At 49.3% G+C, this 19,151-nt stretch overlaps 1 protein-coding gene across 1 annotated transcript; it reads right to left on the reverse strand.

Moving 5' to 3' along the window:
• Positions 1–7,496: 7,496 nt before the first annotated feature.
• On the reverse strand, positions 7,497–16,695 carry LOC104030431 (gametocyte-specific factor 1). The gene is made up of 7 exons (XM_075722995.1): positions 16,674–16,695; positions 14,739–14,836; positions 10,275–10,401; positions 9,196–9,282; positions 8,685–8,745; positions 7,616–7,704; positions 7,497–7,540 (listed from the first exon to the last, which is right to left on the reverse strand). Exons 1-7 carry the CDS (start codon positions 16,693–16,695, stop codon positions 7,497–7,499), a joined length of 528 nt encoding a protein of 175 aa, XP_075579110.1.
• Positions 16,696–19,151: the final 2,456 nt, after the last annotated feature.

A 19,151-nucleotide genomic window follows, 5' to 3' on the forward strand; every position in this document is an offset into this window, starting at 1 on the left:
GCCCGCCCCTGCCCGCAGCCCCGCTCCCTCCTCCCAGCCAGCACCAGCTGCTGCGCTCCTGGGGGGGTTCTTGGCAGCACGCTGCCCTCTTCCTCCCCAGGCAATCATCTGGCTCTTGTTCTTGTACCACTCTTGGGTATCTTTGTGCCTTGATTTAGGGAGGTGAAAAGCTAAGAGCAAAGAGGGCGGGGAGGAATAAAACCGTGATCGGGTACCAGAGAACAACAGTGATAGCAATGTTCTGGAAATGTGCAGTAGAAATGACAACCCGCTGGGCCTCAGATGATATCAGACTCGCAAAATGTAAGGCAGGTATATTGTTAGAGACATCAGTTGTGCTGGACATAGTAAAGGAGCGCTGCTGCCCCTGGCCATCATGGTATCTGCAGAGTAACTTGGATGCTGGCGCGGCACATGCCCTCCTTACGGGCAGGGAGGATGGCACGGCCAGGCTGGCCAGTGGCAGGTGGAAAGAGCCCTATGGAAATCCTCAGGGACGTTGTCTGCAGAGCCTGGGTTCCCGCCTGGTTTGGTGACAGGGCTCTGCGATGAGCGTGCAAGTGCCCGTCTACCTCTGGAGCCCAGGCGGCAGGGGCTTGCTGGGAGCAATAGGCACCGCTGCCCATGGAGCAGATGATGCCTGCAATCCCAGTGGCTCACAGCACCGTTCCCAGGACAGGGATATCGCAGCAGCAAGGATGGGACGTGACGGCTGTGGTCCTTCCCACACTGACCTGTGCGCTCCAAGGAAGACTAACGGCTGCCACGAGGCACCCAGGCATCGGCAGGGCTGGGAGCTCTGCGTAGGAAGGTCCTTCCCGGCCCCTGGATAGGAGGTGAACAGGCTATTTCAATCTCCCAGCTCTGGAATGTCATGTCAGACCTGCACAAGGAGACACCTTGTCTGCCCGGTTTGGCTAATGGCTCGAGAGAAATACGCTCAGCTCTGCAGCTGTGTGGGCAGCCCAGGCAGACATTGCTTTGATTTCCAGCCTATTGCTGAGCAAGCGCTTGTAAATGATCTCCAAGCTGAAACTATGCTTTTGGTTTTATGAGTTATAACCTGGACTAAAAGCCAGGAAAGGGGAACGGACTTCTTAAATGTGGTCTGGTTGTAAAATTGAGATCCAGGGCCAGAGCCTGATCTGCCAGAAAAAGGAGACTTTGTGCCGCCTTCAGCAACCCCAGGCGGTCTTGCCTGCTGGAACCTGAAGCTCAGAAGCAGGAGGTGGTTCCCTGGGGAGTTAAAGGAAACACCACGTGCAACTTATCAGTGTAACCCCGGCTGAACTGCTGCTGCAACGTGAGGGATATACCTAGAACACGAGGGCTGTAGTCTCGGGAGAGAGTCCCTGGACAGCCTGGTCCCCACCACCACCCAGCTCTTCTCCAGCCTTCCTGACCACAGCACAGACCAAGCAGCTGGACCCTGAACTCCAAAGGCAAAACAATACCAGGAGCTTGTCCACCTTCCAGGACAAGTGTGAAGGGACATTTTTGCAGCTGGTGTTTCCTTGCCCTGCCAGGTAGATCTGTTCCCTTGTCTCTCTCGCACCTCCAGCACTTCATGTTTGTCTGCAAAACATCACCATGATGGAAAATCTTCCTTATTCCCTTTCGCCCTCTTCCCTTTTTGCAGTGGGTAGCAGCCAATACAGTTCAGGACTCTGTATCTATGTGCAATGATTAAGTTACAAGAGTGACTAAGTGGGATTTAACTGATCGGATTCAAAGCTGCTTATTTGGAGTAACAAGGATCCCTGCCCCCTTTGACGGGGAGGACACTGGACAGCGCTGGTCTCCCGGATATCGACTGGGAACAAATGCAACTACCCCAAAACCCAGTTAGCTGAATGCAGCACCAAGGAAAGAGCACAGTCTGAACTGCTGAGGCAGGGGAGGGTGTTTCTCTAGGGCTACGCCACTGGACGTGAACCATGCATATGGACACGCTGCAGCTGCGCGTGCATCTCTGTGGGATTACAGGCACCCTGTGGTCATCTCTAGATCACAGGGAAAGTGGAGGGGACCAGGAGAAAGTGGTGCCGCTGGCTGTGCTCAGGGATTGAGTGGACTTGTAGGGACCTCTGGAGCCAGCAGTAAAGGGCCCAGAGTCCTTGGCAGTGCAAACCGCTGAGTGCCAGAAGGGCAGTTTGTAAGAACCAAAGTCATCCATCCAGACCTTGAGCCTGAAAAGATGTGTGACTGAAGGCAGAGCACCCCCTTCCTCCCCAAAACAGTGAAGTGAAAAATAAACGAATCTGCGTGCAGGCCTGGCTCTGGCCACTGAGTCAGGGAGGAAAGGGACTTGTCCCTTCCTCAGTGCTCTGGAACTGGTGGGAGGAGAGGGAAGGCTGGAGAAAGGACGCTTCTTTCCTGTGCCAGTGGACTGCAGCTCTGCTGAGGGAAAGCATGTGTTGTATCCTGCAGATGAGAACGGCAGGGACAGCGTGGGAAGTGGCAGAAGGCCCTGCTCATGGTGTCCCTGCTCCAGCTGCAGCCGGTGGCCAAGCAGAGAGGAGCTGGGCACCCTAGCCCAGAGTGCCAAGGTATGGAGCAATGTCTGACTCGGCAAGGATCCAGCAAGCAAGGGCCCCCACAGGGGGAACTGCAGGGAGCAGGCTGCGCTGACCGAATCGCAGCCCACAGGGAACACAGAGCCCACAAGGGAGAAGCATCTGGTTCACCACCAATCCACACAGGCCTGTGCCCCTGGCCGTGCTCCACCCCAGTGGGGCACAGCAATAGCATGGGGGTGTCCTGCAGCGCAGGCTCACCCCTTCAGTGGGAAAAAGTCTGTGCAGAACCATATGGTGAGCCGCAGGGACACAGCAGAGCACTAGACTTCTGTGGGTCCTGGAGCTGCACCAACAGCCCAGGTGCACCTCACCGCTGAGCAGAGCTGCTGCACTTCTGCGGCCGGGTGCAAATCGGGGGTCAGGAGAGACCCATCAGACACCACGCAGGGCTGCGGGCACTAGGAGGAACAACAAGGAACTCCATTGTGTCCAGGCTCCCCAACACACAGGAATCTGTGCCTAAAGGCAAATGCTGCCTCCTCTCCTCCCTCCCGAGTCACCAGTGACAACTGCAGACACAACCATTTCTAACCCAAACTTCCACAGGCATTTCTAGTCAGACCAGTCCTTACTGCCACAGAGCTGGTAGCTCAGACAAGGCAGAAATGGCCCAGCAGGCAGGGTGCACCCACAGGAGTGCTCACAGAGTGAGCACAGGCACCACTGAGCCACCAAGAAACTCAGGCTGGGGGAGAGTCACCCAGGCATGTACTCAGAACCACCCCCAGCAGGTCCAAAAGGGGCTGATATTTCATAGAATCATAGAATCATTTAGGTTGGAAAAGACCTTTAAGATCGTCCCATCCAACCATTAACCTAACACTACCAAGTCCACCACTAAACCAATTAAGGGGACAGTAATAATTAATTTCATGTTTCCTGGCTTGGTGGCTGGATTATTTTTAATGAAAGTAAAACTAGGAATCATTAAGGTTGGAAAGGATCTCTAAGATCATCAGTCCAACCATCATCCCTACACCACCATGCCCACTAAACCATGTCCCCAAGTGCCACGTCTGCCACCACCTCCCTGGGCAGCCTGTTCCAATGCTTGACCACGCTTTCAGTAAAGATATTTTTCCTAATATCCAATCTAAACTTCCCCTGACGCAACTTGAGCCCATTTCCTCTCATCCAATTGCTAGTTACTTGGGAGAAGAGACCAACACTGACCTCCCTACAACCTCTTTTCAGGTAGTCGTAGAGAGCGATAAGGTCTCCCCCTCAGCCTCCTCTTCTCCAGACGAAACAATCCAAAATTTCCCCACATCCCATCAGCTTCTCCTGGCAAGGGACACATCCAGCCTCTAGGGAAAGGGGTGAAGGCTCCAGCACTGCACAGCATGCCCATCGTAAGAGAGACTGAGGATTTAACACAAGAATACGTGGCTGTGACTGTGGTGATAGTCACATGCAAGTCCTCGCTCTGTCACCTTGCAGAGTAGGTACCACTTGGTGTACTTTTAAAAATACTCCTTGTCTTGTGGTAAATACAAAACAATCAGAGGGAGCTTCATCCTAACAGCCCAATGACAGATGATACTAGGATTTTAAATAGTCTTAATGCTGGAGGATGGTCATCTTTGTGTTTTACATCGTTACAGCCTGTTAATCTTGCATTCCCAAACCACTGCAGGGAACAGTAAAATCATGGGTTTTCCGCTCTCTCCAGGCAGCGGCACGTGCAGGCCGTGCTTAAGGAAGCCACCCAGGAGGACACAGGATTTCAGATCTCAGAGCTCTATCATGTGCTGGCTGCACCTACCCTACAAGACAAACCCACTTTGTGTGGTCCCTATCCCCTGATTACTGTGGCCAGGGGATGTTTTGAAGTCACAACCATGACCTTCCATGCCCCTCTGGTCCTCTCCAGGAAGGCAGGGCTATTGGGGAACAGTGCTCTCCCAGGACAAAGAGCTGGGGCCTGGGATAATGTGCCTCCTGGGAGTAGGTGCACCCAAAGCTCACCTCCTCTGCAGTGCAGACAAGTGGTGAGACCCAAGAAAAAGCAGGTAGGTAGTGCAGTAAGTACTGCCAGTCTTTCACCAACTGGCAATTAAATGAACTTAGGGTAATGGGGCCTAATTATGGCATCTATCCGTAAAGTTATAATGCTCTGGCCCACTAATCCTGCAAATAAGCTACTGCAGTCAAACCAGAAACAATCAAACAGCTGACATTTGTCACCACTTTCATTCAAAGTGACAAACAGAATAATCAACCTTTATTTGAGTAGAGGGCTTACTGTGTATAAGCATTTACTTATTCAACAGAACAAGACTATAACAAATCACTGCAGATGTCTTTTAGGAATATAAAATGGGTCCAAGAGTATGCATAACCTTTTTATTCTAAATTGCCAACAAGAACCTTGACAGAACCAAGCTTTAAAATAATCCTAATTTTGCACATTTTAGTTAACATATATTATTTTACATTGGTAGTAATACAAATGGAGAAAATTCAGTATTTTGAGGAGCATTCTTGTCAAAATGTGAAAGGCATTAATTTCTTTCTAGAAAAAAATACCATGTCTGGTTTCTTAATTCTTTGTGTTTGTGTATTTAGATCCCATTTTGTACTTTGCATCCATTTTTAGAAATACACTGCTTGATCCAAACATTTACACAGTCCCAAACATGTATTTTTAGTGATTTAAACCATTCCTGCCTCCCTGCCCCCCCCCCCCCAACAAAGAACAGTTACATTAGAGCTCTCAAACATGTTTTAAGTGTTAGACTACTACAAAACCCTAATGGAAACTAGACAAGTACTTAAGTGTACTCTTTCAACTTCACCTGTTTACAATATTATGCATATTGTAAGGAATTCAGAGGATTCCCCATTATTGTATGGCTTGAAGCACCAGGCACCCATGTGACAAAGTTAAGGCTTAAGGCTTGAAGCTGCAAAGGTGCGATCAGGATGCTTTCTAGGAAGAAGACAGAAGTCTCTGTAAATGACAATGTAGTTTAAAACCATAACTGTCCACTTTACGTACCCTATGTGGACAAACTCAGATGCTGACAAGATAAAAAGCAAAAGTGCATGCACATAACATCTAGGTGTGGCTGATGCGGATGATTTTAATTAAACATTATGCAGTAGGAAGTCTTAGGCTCTTTACAGGCTGGAAAAACTCTCAGAACTTACTTCATGCTCTCCAGGCTGTAACAGGCCCTCAAATATGACTTCACTAGCTACAGATGTTATGCCACAGCTTACCGCAGAGAAGGTTTTCTGCACCTCCCCAGAAAACAACCAAATATTCTCACTAATGTCCAGTAAAAGTTCCACAGAAATCACTCTAGACACCATATAACCCTGAGAACAGTAATGTGTAGTGTTGCTTTGGAGATGCAAGACACATGCTCATGAGGCAGGGTAGAAATTCCTGGAAATTACTCTGTTGTGTGGTTCCTGACTTCCACTAAAATGGGACTGTAATAACTCCTGCTACACAAAGGCCTGAATTCACAGAAATGCGCCATTTTTGCAGGGCATTTCCTCTCCCCTGCACCCCCAGCAGAATTGGATCCCTTCATTTACAGTTAGGACAAAACATCGTAAGTACACAAGTCTGAAGGGGCCTCTTGCAGATGCGCACACTTATTTCAGAGCATCAAGCTAAGGGACAAGATTTTAGCGGTACGTGCACCCCCTGTGCTGTTCTGTTTCCCACTATCACTTCTCTGATTAGGAACCTAATCAGACCCTAGTTCCTCTACTTAAAATCACCTCCCTTCCCCACCCCTGCCCCTTAAAACCCATTACCACTTCAGAAGAGCTCTCCTGCTGTTTCCAAATCACTGGAGCAAATAGAACAACTTCACAGCTCATCAGCGCTGCCATTTGACAACTGAACCAACAGAGACTTGCTAATTCCTGCATTTTTCCTGTTAACTACTCACTGCTGTCTGAGGAGGGAAGGTTTCTCAGTGGGTGGTATATAAATTTATCAGTCCAGTTACTCAGTAACAAAGATCACCAAATGAAGATCAGGGTAACTTATGAAACTAATGCTTGGGAAAAAGATTCGGCAACCAAGGATGGTTTTACAAACTCAAATGTTGCAAAAACACATCATGCAGCAACAGCCAAGTCTAGAGTCCTGCCATGAGGTCCAGAAAATACCTGCCATCCGCAGGTATCCATCTCTGTGGTCCTAGAAAGGGAGCTATTTAGTGCTGCGAGGAAGGAAATTCCAGGGGGAAGAGACACTAATACTCCAAGCTCTGAAAAGGGCAAGACACATTTTTTGTATGAGAAAACTTTGTACGGAGAAAAATACAAGAATTTCCTCCACTCCCCCAAGTGAGAGTGGCCTTTGCTGAAGCAGCACTTGCCACCTTGGCAGCAAGGCTTATGTGCAAGTGACATTTTAATTTGGTTCGGCAGATTCAGGCTGACACTATGGCAATTGCACAGTCACTGGCTTGTGCAGAAGCCATGCCTGCAAAGCCCCAAGAATACCAGGTTTAGTTGCTCCAAGTGGGAAACAACAGAGTCCTTCCTCAAAGCACCTTTAAGATTTTGCTTTGCTGCTAATGACAAATAACGGTTTGTGATTTCTGTGTCGGACACTTCAACACGGGAAGCTCCCTCCCTCCCACCTCCAGATGTAGTCTGATAGTTTCTTCCCCCAGTAGGGCTGGCTTAAGCAGCCCTAGTTTTACCCCTGCTGACAGCGAGCGGAGTTGCACAAAGCAAGGAAATTGTTTGGTTTAAGATGGGGCAGGGGAGGGTGGGGGTGAAAGGGGCTAGTGCAGAAGGACTTCAGAGACAGAGCCAAAGTGGCTGGGGAGCAGGGCTGCTTAAATGGGAGCACTGTGGGCCTGTGAAGAATATGAAATAAAGAATACAGAGGATGATCCAAGCACCAGATTCCCTCAAAAGCTGCTCTCAAGGAGGCAGGTGTTACATACTACCCCTCCTGTCCATGCAGTGGTGGCCACAAAGCACTGCTGCAGCCAGATTTCAGCAACTGTCACCATCTACAGAAGTCACAGTGCCAAAACCACATGCATGGTACTTACAGCCTTTCCATGACACGGCGTATGGGAAGGACTCAGGGGCACGTACTCTCGAAGGCAAGCAATTCTTTTGTTCAGAGGTGGCTCTGGAACTGAAAGACTTCAGTTACTTCTCCTGACAAGTGCACTTGCTCAAATTTATGCGTTTTACTATAGCATGGAGGAGAGCAGGGACGAAACGGGATGGTACTTTGCCATTTGGAGATGGTGGTACTTAGAAGAGCTATATATGCTCTGAACACTAGAAAGTTTTCCAAAAAGCGTAACAAGTGAAACAAGATAGCACTGTTGTCACCCCTTATGGGAGGGGAGGTGTATCATGGTTGAGCTCATACAGCACTGCAGAGCTGTCAGGTGCAGGACTGTTGCTGCGTATGGGCTTAGACAAACCTTAAAACATGCTTTGGCAATGCTGGTGGTGCCACCACATCTTGTATACAGCCTGCAATCACGATCTACTGTCGGATCAATGACCACCAGTCAAGACAGCTCCACCCAGTTCACGGCTGGCCATTAAGCTCCTCACTCCCCCAAACCTCGATTTTGCTTTGCAAAGGGCCAGTGGGGGGGATTTCTGCTAACACAGGGCCCTAATGCCAGCACATCTGCCAATTTTAAGGTGTCAGGAGGTCACAAGGGACTGCTAGCTAACTGTTAGCTCAAAAGAAGCTCAGCAACTGTTTGAAAAAGCTCCAGATGGAAGGACCTGGCCACATTTCCAAAGTCACCATAAAGGCTCAGCACCTTTCTGCCCTGCACATTGGCCAGACATCCAGCAGGAACTGAACATAAGCCACGGGCAGGAAGAGCAGCCTGCCACATGCACACAAGAGCAGGGAGTATCTGTGTTCCTAAGGGCTTCCTCCTCTTGTACGGGCCAGCCATAGGAGAAAGCAAGTAACACGGAACCAGCACCCTAAGAGTGTTCACTGTCAATCAGTATCCCTCCTCCCAGGGTTTGTACAGCAGCAAAGTCAGCCCATGTCCAGCCATCAAGGCTGGGTTGAAAGTAGGCTGCCATATTCCTCTATACAAAACATTGTTGTAAGGAATCAAACTCGCATTCGCTAACCTGTTTATGCCAGAATTGGTCATGCCCCAAACAAAAGGAGAATCTGACTGCTCCAAATACTCTGCAAGAGGAAACAGATGTTGCGTCTCACAACTATGAAACTCCAGCAACCACCATCAGATCAGGAATATCTGTCATATTTCTACATGTTCAAGAGGGAGTAAAAGTTGATCTAATGATGAATGTGTCTGCTTCACCGTCATTTTAACTGAGGAACATAAAAGTTATCATGTTTCCATTGTCATCACAAAGTACAAAAGCTTATATGGGAAGGAGCACATGCTTGGAAATACATCTCCATGCTAATTACAGCAGGCATGTTGAATAGTTCGCTATACCAAGAAAAGCCTGCTGGGTGGAGAGATGCATGTTTCTAGGAATGAGGATAAGCAAGGTGTCCTACAAGTGAGACCTAAATGAACAGCACCTCTGGACTCACACTGTTGCAAGTGGAGCTGAAGGACAGGACCGGGGAGAAGGCAGCAGTGTGGCAGGTGGGGAAGTTCCTCACCTGTTTCCCAGTCTTCTTCACATGGCGGTGCCTGCCATGTGCTCACAGCATTCATCTGCTCTCTCTGGAAGCCAGAGGACTGATTCACTTCAGGAAGAGAAAAGTCAGTGACTAGCAGCCAATCCTGCTTCAGAGGCATTAAGTGATTTGGATCAATCTGTAAAACATCTCTTGGCTTTAGAGGAAACCCTCCACAACACAAACAGGTTAGGTACACCCAGGAGCCAGGTACTGATCTGAAATTGAGCAATTTCAAATTCGCTTTTTTCAATGAACGGGGAAAGACTCAGCTCCCTGGAACTTTGCAGCAGGAATGCTCGAGTGAAGAGCAAACCTGCTTACATGAATGCAGGCATCACTGCTAGCCTCAGTGCAACTCTACAGAAGATAGAAAACTATCTATCTGCTCTGTAGTGTGGCAATAGTTAAAGAGCCACTGCAGGGGATGTAAAAGACATTGCACAGCACAGGATGCCTTCCTAAATATTTTGAGGGTTTTGGACAGCCCCCTTCCCACCTTGTCTCACTGGGCAGGAGACTGAAATCTTAATTGTATGGCAGAAGAAGCAAGCGCAGAAGCAGAGCAGCCTGGAAGAGGAGCTGCCCCATCTCTTGGTGGGAGTGAACTGTTCAGGTTGCCCTGGAGGAGAACAGCTGCAGAGGCTTCCATAGCTTAGACACCTGTTTGGTAGAAATCAACTTTTCACATGGCATCAGTGGTCAAGCCTCAAAGGGAGATCAGCTCTATAAAAAGAAGTGCCTGTCCTGGTCATTAAAGCATCCCAACTCCTGCTGTAGGTACTTCGCTGTGCACAGTCTAGGGTACAACCTTTTTATTCAACAAGCCTGGTAACAAAATATGTGCAAGGCCTACTGGGAGTGTCTGCAATATTCTCATGAACCTACCCAATACATCAAAGCAAGTAAGACTCAAGTTTCCCCAAAGCTGCTGTGTCACACAAAACTACAGACAAAAATTTGACTCCCACTTTTTGGTTATTCTATAAGCTCTCCTTACAAACAGGAGACTTCAGTCCCCAGGGTGAACAAACATCTTGGAACCCAGGTGGTTCTCTTACCTATATCTTGCTCAATGAACCCTTTGTCATTGCACTTTGTTATGTGATCGCTGAGGTCAGCTTGAGGAACTAGATGGCGAGCGTTGAAGGGGCACGTGGCCAATTCCTTCGCAACTTCAGGGTAGCTCTAGAAAAGGGAAAACCAAAATCATGTGCCATATCTCTCAAGTTCACTTATCTCTTGCTAATCCACAGAAAAAACCCCAAGGATATTTGTTGCTTTAAAAAGAGACCAAACAAGGAATGGCAATATATTGTTCAGACACTTACTAAAAATGCAAGGGGAAACTAACATGACTGTTCTTTAAAACACAAGTCACTGAGAAACCGAGCCACCCTTGAGCTGACTGAAATGAAACATACCCTCAGCTAAACTCCCGACAATTTGCTGCAACACTAGCAATATGGCTGCATGGTTTACAGCACAGGTGAAACTATTTTAAAAACAATAGGGGAGAGATGTTAGGCAAATCTAAACCATTCAGATTTTTATAAATAAGCAGGCACAAAGGCAGAGAAATTCCTTAAGCCTTTCAAAACAGCTAGGGAGTTGGTAGCATTCCACCTGTAGACTTCGGTGCTACAGGATTAACATTCAACTAAAACTTTACCACAGACACAACTTCCAGCTCTTCAAGGAGTTAGTCAGAAGGACCCCCTGGGAAACGCTCCTCAGGGACATGGGAACGGAACAGAGCTGGCAGATCTTTAAGGACACCTTCCATAGAGCGCAAGAGCTCTCAGTCCCCAAGTGTAAGAAATCAGGCAAGGAAGGGAAGAGAGCAGCATGGCTGAGTCGAGACCTGCTGGTCAAACTCAAGAGTAAGAGGGAACTGCACAGGCAGTGGAAGCAGGGACAGATATCCTAGGAAGAGTACAGGGAAGTTGCCCAGTTGTGTAGGGAGGGGGTCAGGAAGGCCAAGGCACAGCTGGAGCTGAATTTGGCAAGGGATGTAAAGAATAACAAGAAGGGCTCCTACAGGTGAGTCAACCAGAAAAGGAAGGTTAAAGAAAGCATAACCCCGCCATGAAAAAGAATGGCGACCTAGTATCAACAGGTGAGGAGAAGGCTGAGGTACTCAACAACTTCTCTGCCTCGGTCTTCACCGGCAACCTCTCTCCTCACCCCTCCCGAATCCCACTGTAAGGGAAGATCAGGTTTGAGATCACCTGAGGAACCTGAATGTACACAGGTCTATGGGACCTGATGAGATGTATCCCAGAGTCCTGAGGGAATTGGCTGATCTAGTTGCCAAGCCACTCTCCTGGATATTTACAAAGTCATGGCAGTCAGGTGAAGTCCCTGCTGACTGGAAGAAGGGAAACGTTGTGCCCATTTTTAAAAAGGGAAGAAAGGAGGACCCTGGGAACTATCGACCTGTCAGCCTCACGTCTGTGCCTGGGAAGATCATGGAACAGATCCTCCTAGATGCATAGGCTCAAGCACATGGAAGACAGGGAGGTGATTCGAGACAGCCAGCACGGCTTCACCAAGGGCAAGTCCTGCCTGACCAACCCAGTGGCTTTCTGTGGAGGAGTGACTGCATCAGTGGACAAGGGAAAAGCAATGGATGTCGTCTATCTGGACTGCTGTAAAGCGTTTGACACAGTCCCCGACAACATCCTTCTCTCTAAATTGGGGAGATATAGATTTGATGGGTGGACTGTTCGATGGATAAGGAATTGGCTGGATGGTCGCATCCAGAGGGTCGTGGTCAATGGCTCGATGTCCAAATGGAGACCAGTGACAAGTGGTGTCCTACAGGGGTCTGTACTGGGACCAGTGCTGTTTAACATCTTCATCAATGACATAGACAGTGGGATCGAGTGCACCCTCAGCAAGTTTGCAGATGACACCAAGCTGAGTGGTGTGGTTAACACACCAGGAGGACAAGATGTCATCCAAAGGGACCTGGACAAGCTGGAGAGGTGGGCCTGTGGAAACCTCATGAGGTTCAACAAGGCCAAGTGCAAGGTCCTGCACCTGGGATGGGGCAACCCCCAATATCAATACAGGCTGGGGGATGAAGGGATTGAGAGCAGCCCTGCCGAGAAGGACTTGGGGGTATTGGCAGATGAAAAGCTGGACATGAGCCAACAATGTGCACTCACAGCCCAGAAAGCCAACCGTATCCTGGGCTGCCTCACATGAAGTGTGGCCAGCACATCAAGGGAGGGGATTCTGCCCCTCTGCTCTGCTCTGGTGAGACCTCACCTGGAGCCCTGCGTCCAGCTCTGGGGCCCTCAGCACAAGAAGGACATGGACCTGTTGGAACAGGTCCAGAGGAGGCCACAAAAATGATCTGAGGGCTGGAGCCCCTCTCCTACGAGGCCAGGCTGAGGGAGTTGGGGTTGTTCAGCCTGGAGAAGAGAAGGCTGTGAGGAGACCTTATTGTGGCCTTTCCGTACTTAAAGGGGGCCTACAGGAAAGATGGGGAGAATCTTTTTAGCAAGGCCTGTTGTGACAGCACAAGGAGGAATGGTTTTAAACTAAAGAAGGATAGATTTAGACTGGATATAAGGAAGACATTTTTTACAATGAGGGTGGTGAAGCACTGGAAACTGGAACGGGTTACTCAGGGAGGTAGTGGAGGCCCCATCCCTAGAAACATTCAAGGTCAGGTTGGATGGGGCTCTGAGCAACCTCATCTAGTTGAAGATGTCCCTGCTCACTGCAGGGGGGTTGGGCTAGATGACCTCTAAAGGTCCCTTCCAACCCAAAGCATTCTGTGATTCTATGACATGTTCTACTGGCAGTGCTCAGCTGTCACTACTGTAAATTAGTCCACCCCCTGCAGATGACACAGCCTTTATTGGGAATGCACAACTTTGCCACTGTCCCAGTGCCTGCCTGGTTCTGGCTGATGCAGGTCATGGATCAGACTTGCACCTGAGGCAGAGGCAGAAGTGCCTTGTACAGATGCTGCTCAAGGCAGTGTCTCCTCCACTACTGCTGATACATGACTGCAGCACAGGCTGCAGGCACATCCAAAGCAGTTGTCAATACCCGGTCTATACACCCAGGGTTGCTGTGTCCTCATGTGTCCATCATTTGCTTCAACTACGTTGAGCAAGCTATTCTGGCCGCACAGCAGAAGCTTAATGCTAATGCAGTTCAAGCTGAGAGGATTCAACTTGCTCTGCTTGCACTGTCCCCATTTGTGTGGCAGGGCTGCATTCTGCACAAAGCAATTGGAAGCTGAGGCAGGTGGAAACGTTTAACTGGATTTAATGCATAGGGTATGCAAAGGAAATTCAACAAACTGTCAAGCAAGAAGGACAATCTCCACCCAGATGCTTGCCACTGCAAATAATCACACTGGCATCTTCAGATGGATCAGATTATAATCCCCAAGCCCTTCTTCTGCTAATTACTTACAGACACCAACTGCGTCTGACTGGCGATCACTGTCTCGCCTTGTCCTCCTAACTAGGTAAGCTTGCCAAAACTGGTCATCAATTTTGCAACACAAGGAGAAAACCAACATGGTTTACTAGCCAACATTGTTCACCTAGCTCACATGCACATTCTTGCCAAAACTTGCAGCGGGTCAACAAGGAAAATTTCAGCCCTCTTGAACGTTGGAAAGATGGAGGTGCTTGCCACTTCACTCTGCCCACCACTTCCACTAGTTACTTAATATTATTTAAGGCTCTAGTTCCACCAAAATGCATTGTTTATAAGTACTGATACCAGGACACACACCCCACCACTGCACCTTAAGTGGAAGGCACAGCACTGTTATACTATCCTAAAAACACACTGGCAAACTTAAAGAGGAACAACCGGGTTTCAAAAGGTCTCAGCAAAAACCCAAAGCTCAATCAGATGCTAGCACTTGACAAGTTTAAAGAAAACAAACCATGACGACAACAGAGGAGAAGAGGGGAAGGAATGCTTCCTATTGAATTATTTGTATTCAAATTCTGGAGAAAAGATGGAGAGGGGAAAAGACCCTCTCCCATATGTGCTGAGCCCAGGGCGTGCAGTTTCTGCCAGATGCACATTAAATAGTTATTAGCAAAACAAAAAAACCCAACCTTGCTATGCAGCTGCATTTCCAGCACTTAAAGAATGAATTACAACATCACAACACTTCTACTCTGGCTAGCCAGAAGGGGTGCATGTAACTCAGACTGAGTTCTCTCTTCAACTTAAAGTGGAAAAATGTATCTGACCTCCATGTGAGCGGGTGGAAGAGACCAGAATTTCCTCCCTGACCTGACCGTGAAGAATCTCTATCTCCTTTCAAAAAAGCCACACTGGTCTTGGGTAAATGAATATATGCTTGAAGCTATTACTAAGCAAATAATAAAGTTATAGGAAATAAAGGTTGAACAAGGCTATTTGTCAGGAACTTACACCAGCCAGTCAGCAAAAGCAACAAGAATGAGAACATCCGCATCATATTTAAATGCACAGAACTACTTGCATTCAGTGCCTTGTTTGGCAGTCCAGCTTACCTTCCTACACTTTACCAGGTGATAGGGAAACCGACAGGCTCTGATTCGATGATGCTTATTATACGGACATTGTATTAATCTGTCTGGATCCAAAATGTCTAGTAGAACGGAAGAACAGAGAGGGGAAAAAAAACTAGTTAGAAAGACAAGATCTAGCATCACTAACACAGCAAAGCAGGAAAAAAAACATACCACCACATCAGGGCTGTGGTCTTAGGGAGTTAAACCACTTGTTCTTAGTTTGAAACCATTCATTAAGGCAGGCAGCTGTTTTGCATAACAAATTCATTTTGAAGTTTACAGTGATTGGGATGTTAGTCAAAACAGACAGAGAATAGTGAGTAGCACTGAACATAATAAGTCTTTAAGTTACCATATTCGGTAGGTAACCACACTTACTCAAAGTGAACGAGGACAGCAGTACTTTTCCAGCTATCTTAGAGGAGAATCAGTGGGATGATGACACACCCACCAGTGCCTTCAGGAGCATTGTCAGTCTGAACCAAATCTTTTTTGATCAACAGCTAGTTTTGCTTCAGGAAGAATACCAGATAATTTAGTTTAATTTCTGAGGAAGCAGCATGCCTCACATGGTGCATGTGACTTCTAAGTGAAATTTTTCATAAGTCATGCAATTATTTAGGAGCTGAGGAGTTACTAAACCAGCTAAAACACCTAAGAATCTAGGCACTGAACAGTAAAGCAGCATAGGTGCATGTATACATGACATAATTTTTTAATCTATCTATAGATAAAATATAAATATTAATACATCTATTAAAAAACAAAACCCCAACACATTTCCATATTCTCAGCGAGGAAGAGAGGCAGACAGAAAGAGGCACAGGTCCTCTCTGCTGCCTGTGGGGTGCACACAAGGGAGCCAGCGTGTGCTCTGCCACTCTTTCTGCACAGCCTTTTAGCACATTTAGGATTTGATTACACAGCCGCTTAAACAGAACTAAGATGGGCTGCTGCTGTTTAGCCTTTCCCCTGCCATCACATCCCCTTCTCTTACACATGCATTAGTGCTCAGTTGTCTCAACAGCCAGGTCAGGGAGCTGTATCAGCCCACAGACTGACAGCTACTTAAGACATCGTTCCACAAGTCAGACTGAGCAGACTTTGTGCTGCGAGCCACTAGGAAGAAAGGACGGATGGATGTAATCCTTTCCATCTCAGCTGTGCAGTGCTGCTGCTGTCAGCTCTGCCACCTGTGAGCACTCCTCATCTCCATTAACCAGTTTAGGTTATTAGAACAGCTGAAAACTAAAGACTTCATCATTAAGAAGGACTGACAACCTTTGTACTGGTTCAGCTGCCCCTGGAAGAGCAATCAGAAGTGGTTTTTCTCTGTGAACTGGCTCAACACAAGATCAGACCAAGTGCATTACCAGTAAAAGGAAGGAGACAGAGGTGAGTACCAGAGGAAGAGGAAAGCCCTCGCCACAGTACATAAAACAGCAAACACAAAAATCACAGGAGCTGGCTTGATGAGGTAAACAGATGTAGTTAACACAGAGCTGCAATGAGCAAAGCCACCGGGGCACCACAGCAATGCCGTGTGCAAACCAGATCGCTGTTCCTTAGCTGTACTGCACGCAAACACAAATCCACAACAATCCTAACAATGTATGGCTGGAGTCAGCCGAGACAACAGCTACAGGCGGGAGCAACACTTTAACCCAAATAAGCCACTTTATTCAGATGCTTCCTAAAGGCCAGACCCCATCCACACCAGAAGCACGCCTGCCGTGGTCACCACACAAAACACTGGCCCAGTTAGAATAGTGAGCGACCCACCGGAGCCCCCTTGGCTCAGAGACAGAGCACAGAGACAGACCCAGGCCTGCTGTCGCCGGGCCGGGCCCGGGCCTGCCTGCAGCAGAAGGCGGCAGCCGCCTTCCCCCCGCGAGACTCCACCCCGAGCCTCACCGAAGTCATCCTCCAACTCCATGGCGAAGGGCCCCGCGGGGCGCCGGGCCTGCGGGGCGGGGGCAGCTGGCCGGGGCGGGGGCAGCTCGCCTCGCCTCGCCGGGCAGGGCCGGGCCGGGCCGGGGCCGCCGCTCCCCCGGGGGTGGTGGCCGCGTGCCGCTCGGCGCCTGCGCGGCTGTTTCCTAGCAACCGCCCCTCCCCGCGCGCAGCCTCGCCCCCGTGGGGCGGTTGCCGGGGCAACGCCGCGCCCCGGGCCTCTGGCGGCCGCCATCTTCCCCGGCCCCTCCAGAGCAAACCGCGCTCGGAGCAACGCGGGCCCGCCGCCAGCGCCCTCCTCGCCACCGGCGCCCAAGGCGAAAACTCGAAACCCCTTCGCAAGGCAGGGAGAGTGTGTCCCTGCCCGGGAAGTCTTGCAGGAGGCTGCTACTGGGAGGGCGTGGTGGAGCCATGCACCGTGCAGTCCTGATGGGCGGCCTGGCCTGGGCTGGTTCCAGCTGTTGGGAGCGGGGGAACCAGGTTGATTTCTGCCCCCACAGGTCTCCTACCTCAGAGGCTCTGAGAAAAGTGCCAGCTTTGAACGAAGGCCACGTTTGACACCTCTTGGGCACAGGAAAGGAACCTGAGGCTTTGCTGTCAAATTAAATCAGATAGCCCTGCTGCTTCCTCTCCTCACATTGCTGGGTTCGAAAACACTTGCTTTTGCCTCATGATTGCCTCATTTTGCAACCAAAATATAAATGTTCAGTGGACGTAGAAATGAATGGAGAGATACTTTTTCAAAGCAGAAGACTGACGATGCATGGATTCTGCAATGGTGGATTCTGCAAACCACCATGCAGGTCCCTTCAGCTGCAGGAGGGGGTTGCATCCCAGCAGTTAGAGCACAGCATCTGCCTCAGCACTGGCTCATGTGGACTGGGCTTAAGAGCAGGTCTCTCAGGCCTGTAGAGTGGGACACAGCGGCCTGGAGAGCATGGATGCATGTGGAAGATGTCTGGTTATGGGGTTCATGAGCTCCCCAGGGGCACAGACATGCTCTACTCTATGGGGGGATCCCTGTCCTGAGGTTATGTAGTGTCTTTGAGGGATGACGGAAAGAAACCTGAACGACTGGAAAAGAGGTATGTTTTCCACTGCAGCATGGTCTTAGCTTCTCCCTTCAGTCCCCCCTATTCCCAGGGCAAGAAGAGACAATAAACATCTGAAAAGAGTTTTCTGCTCTTTGGAGGTCAGTGTAGACTCCAGCATGTTGCTCCCTTGCAAAGTTTCCTGGTAAAAACGGGCCAAGAGATAAAGCTGCGTGGACAGCATGGCTGCACGGACCTCATCTGTTCCCATAGAATCATAGAATACTTTGGGTTGGAAGGGACCTTTAGGGATCATCTAGCCCAACCCCCCTGCAGTGAGCAGGGACATCTTCAACTAGATGAGGTTGCTCAGAGCCCCATCCAACCTGACCTTGAATGTTTCTAAGGATGGGGCCTCCACTACCTCCCTGAGTAACCCGTTCCAGTTTCCAGTGCTTCACCACCCTCATTGTACACCTCAGTGTAAGTGCCATGTCTACCCATTTTTTGAATGCTTTCAGGGATGGTGACTCCACCACCTCTCTGGGCAGCCTGTTCCAATTATTGACCACCCTTTCCGTGAAGAAATTTTCCTAATATCCAACCTAAACCTCCCCTGACACAGCTTGAGGCCATTTCCTCTTGTCCTATCACTAGCTACTTGGGAGAAGAGACCAACACCCACCTCACTGCACCCTCCTTTCAGGTAGTTGTAGAGAGCAATAAGGTCTCCCCTCAGCCTCCTTTTCTCCAGACTAAACAACCCCAGTTCCCTCAGCCGCTCCTCATCAGCCCTGTGCTCCAGACCCCTCACCAGCTTCGCTGCCCTTCTCTGGACACGCTCCAGCAACTCAATGTCCTTCTTGTAGTGAGGGGCCCAAAACTGGACACAGTATCCAAGGTGCGGCCTCACCAGTGCCAAGTACAGGTGGACAATCACTTCCCTAGTCCTGCTGGCCACACTGTTCCTGATACAAGCCAGGATGCTGTTGGCCTTCTTGGCCACTTGGGCACACTGCTGGCTCATGTTCAGCCGGCTGTCAACCAGCACCCCCAGGTCCTTTTGAGCCAGGCCGCTTTCCAGCCACTCTTCCCCAAGCCTGTAGTGTTGCATGGGGTTGTTCTGACCAAAGTGCAGAAGCCGGCACTTGGGCTTCTTGAACCTCATACAGTTGGCCTTGGCCCATCCATCCAGCCTGTCCAGATCCCTCTGCAGGGCCTTTCTACCCCCAAGCAGATCGACACTCCCACCCAGTTTGGTGTCATCTGCAAACTTACTGAGGGTGCACTCAATCCCCTCATCCTGATCTTTGATAAAGATATTAAACAAGGCTGGCCCCAAAACAGAGCCCCGGGGAACACCACTTGTGACCGGTCACCAACTGGATTTAACTCCATTCACCACAACTCT

The sequence above is a fragment of the Pelecanus crispus genome, chromosome 18 (assembly GCF_030463565.1).
Source record: "Pelecanus crispus isolate bPelCri1 chromosome 18, bPelCri1.pri, whole genome shotgun sequence".
Taxonomy (NCBI): domain Eukaryota; kingdom Metazoa; phylum Chordata; class Aves; order Pelecaniformes; family Pelecanidae; genus Pelecanus; species Pelecanus crispus.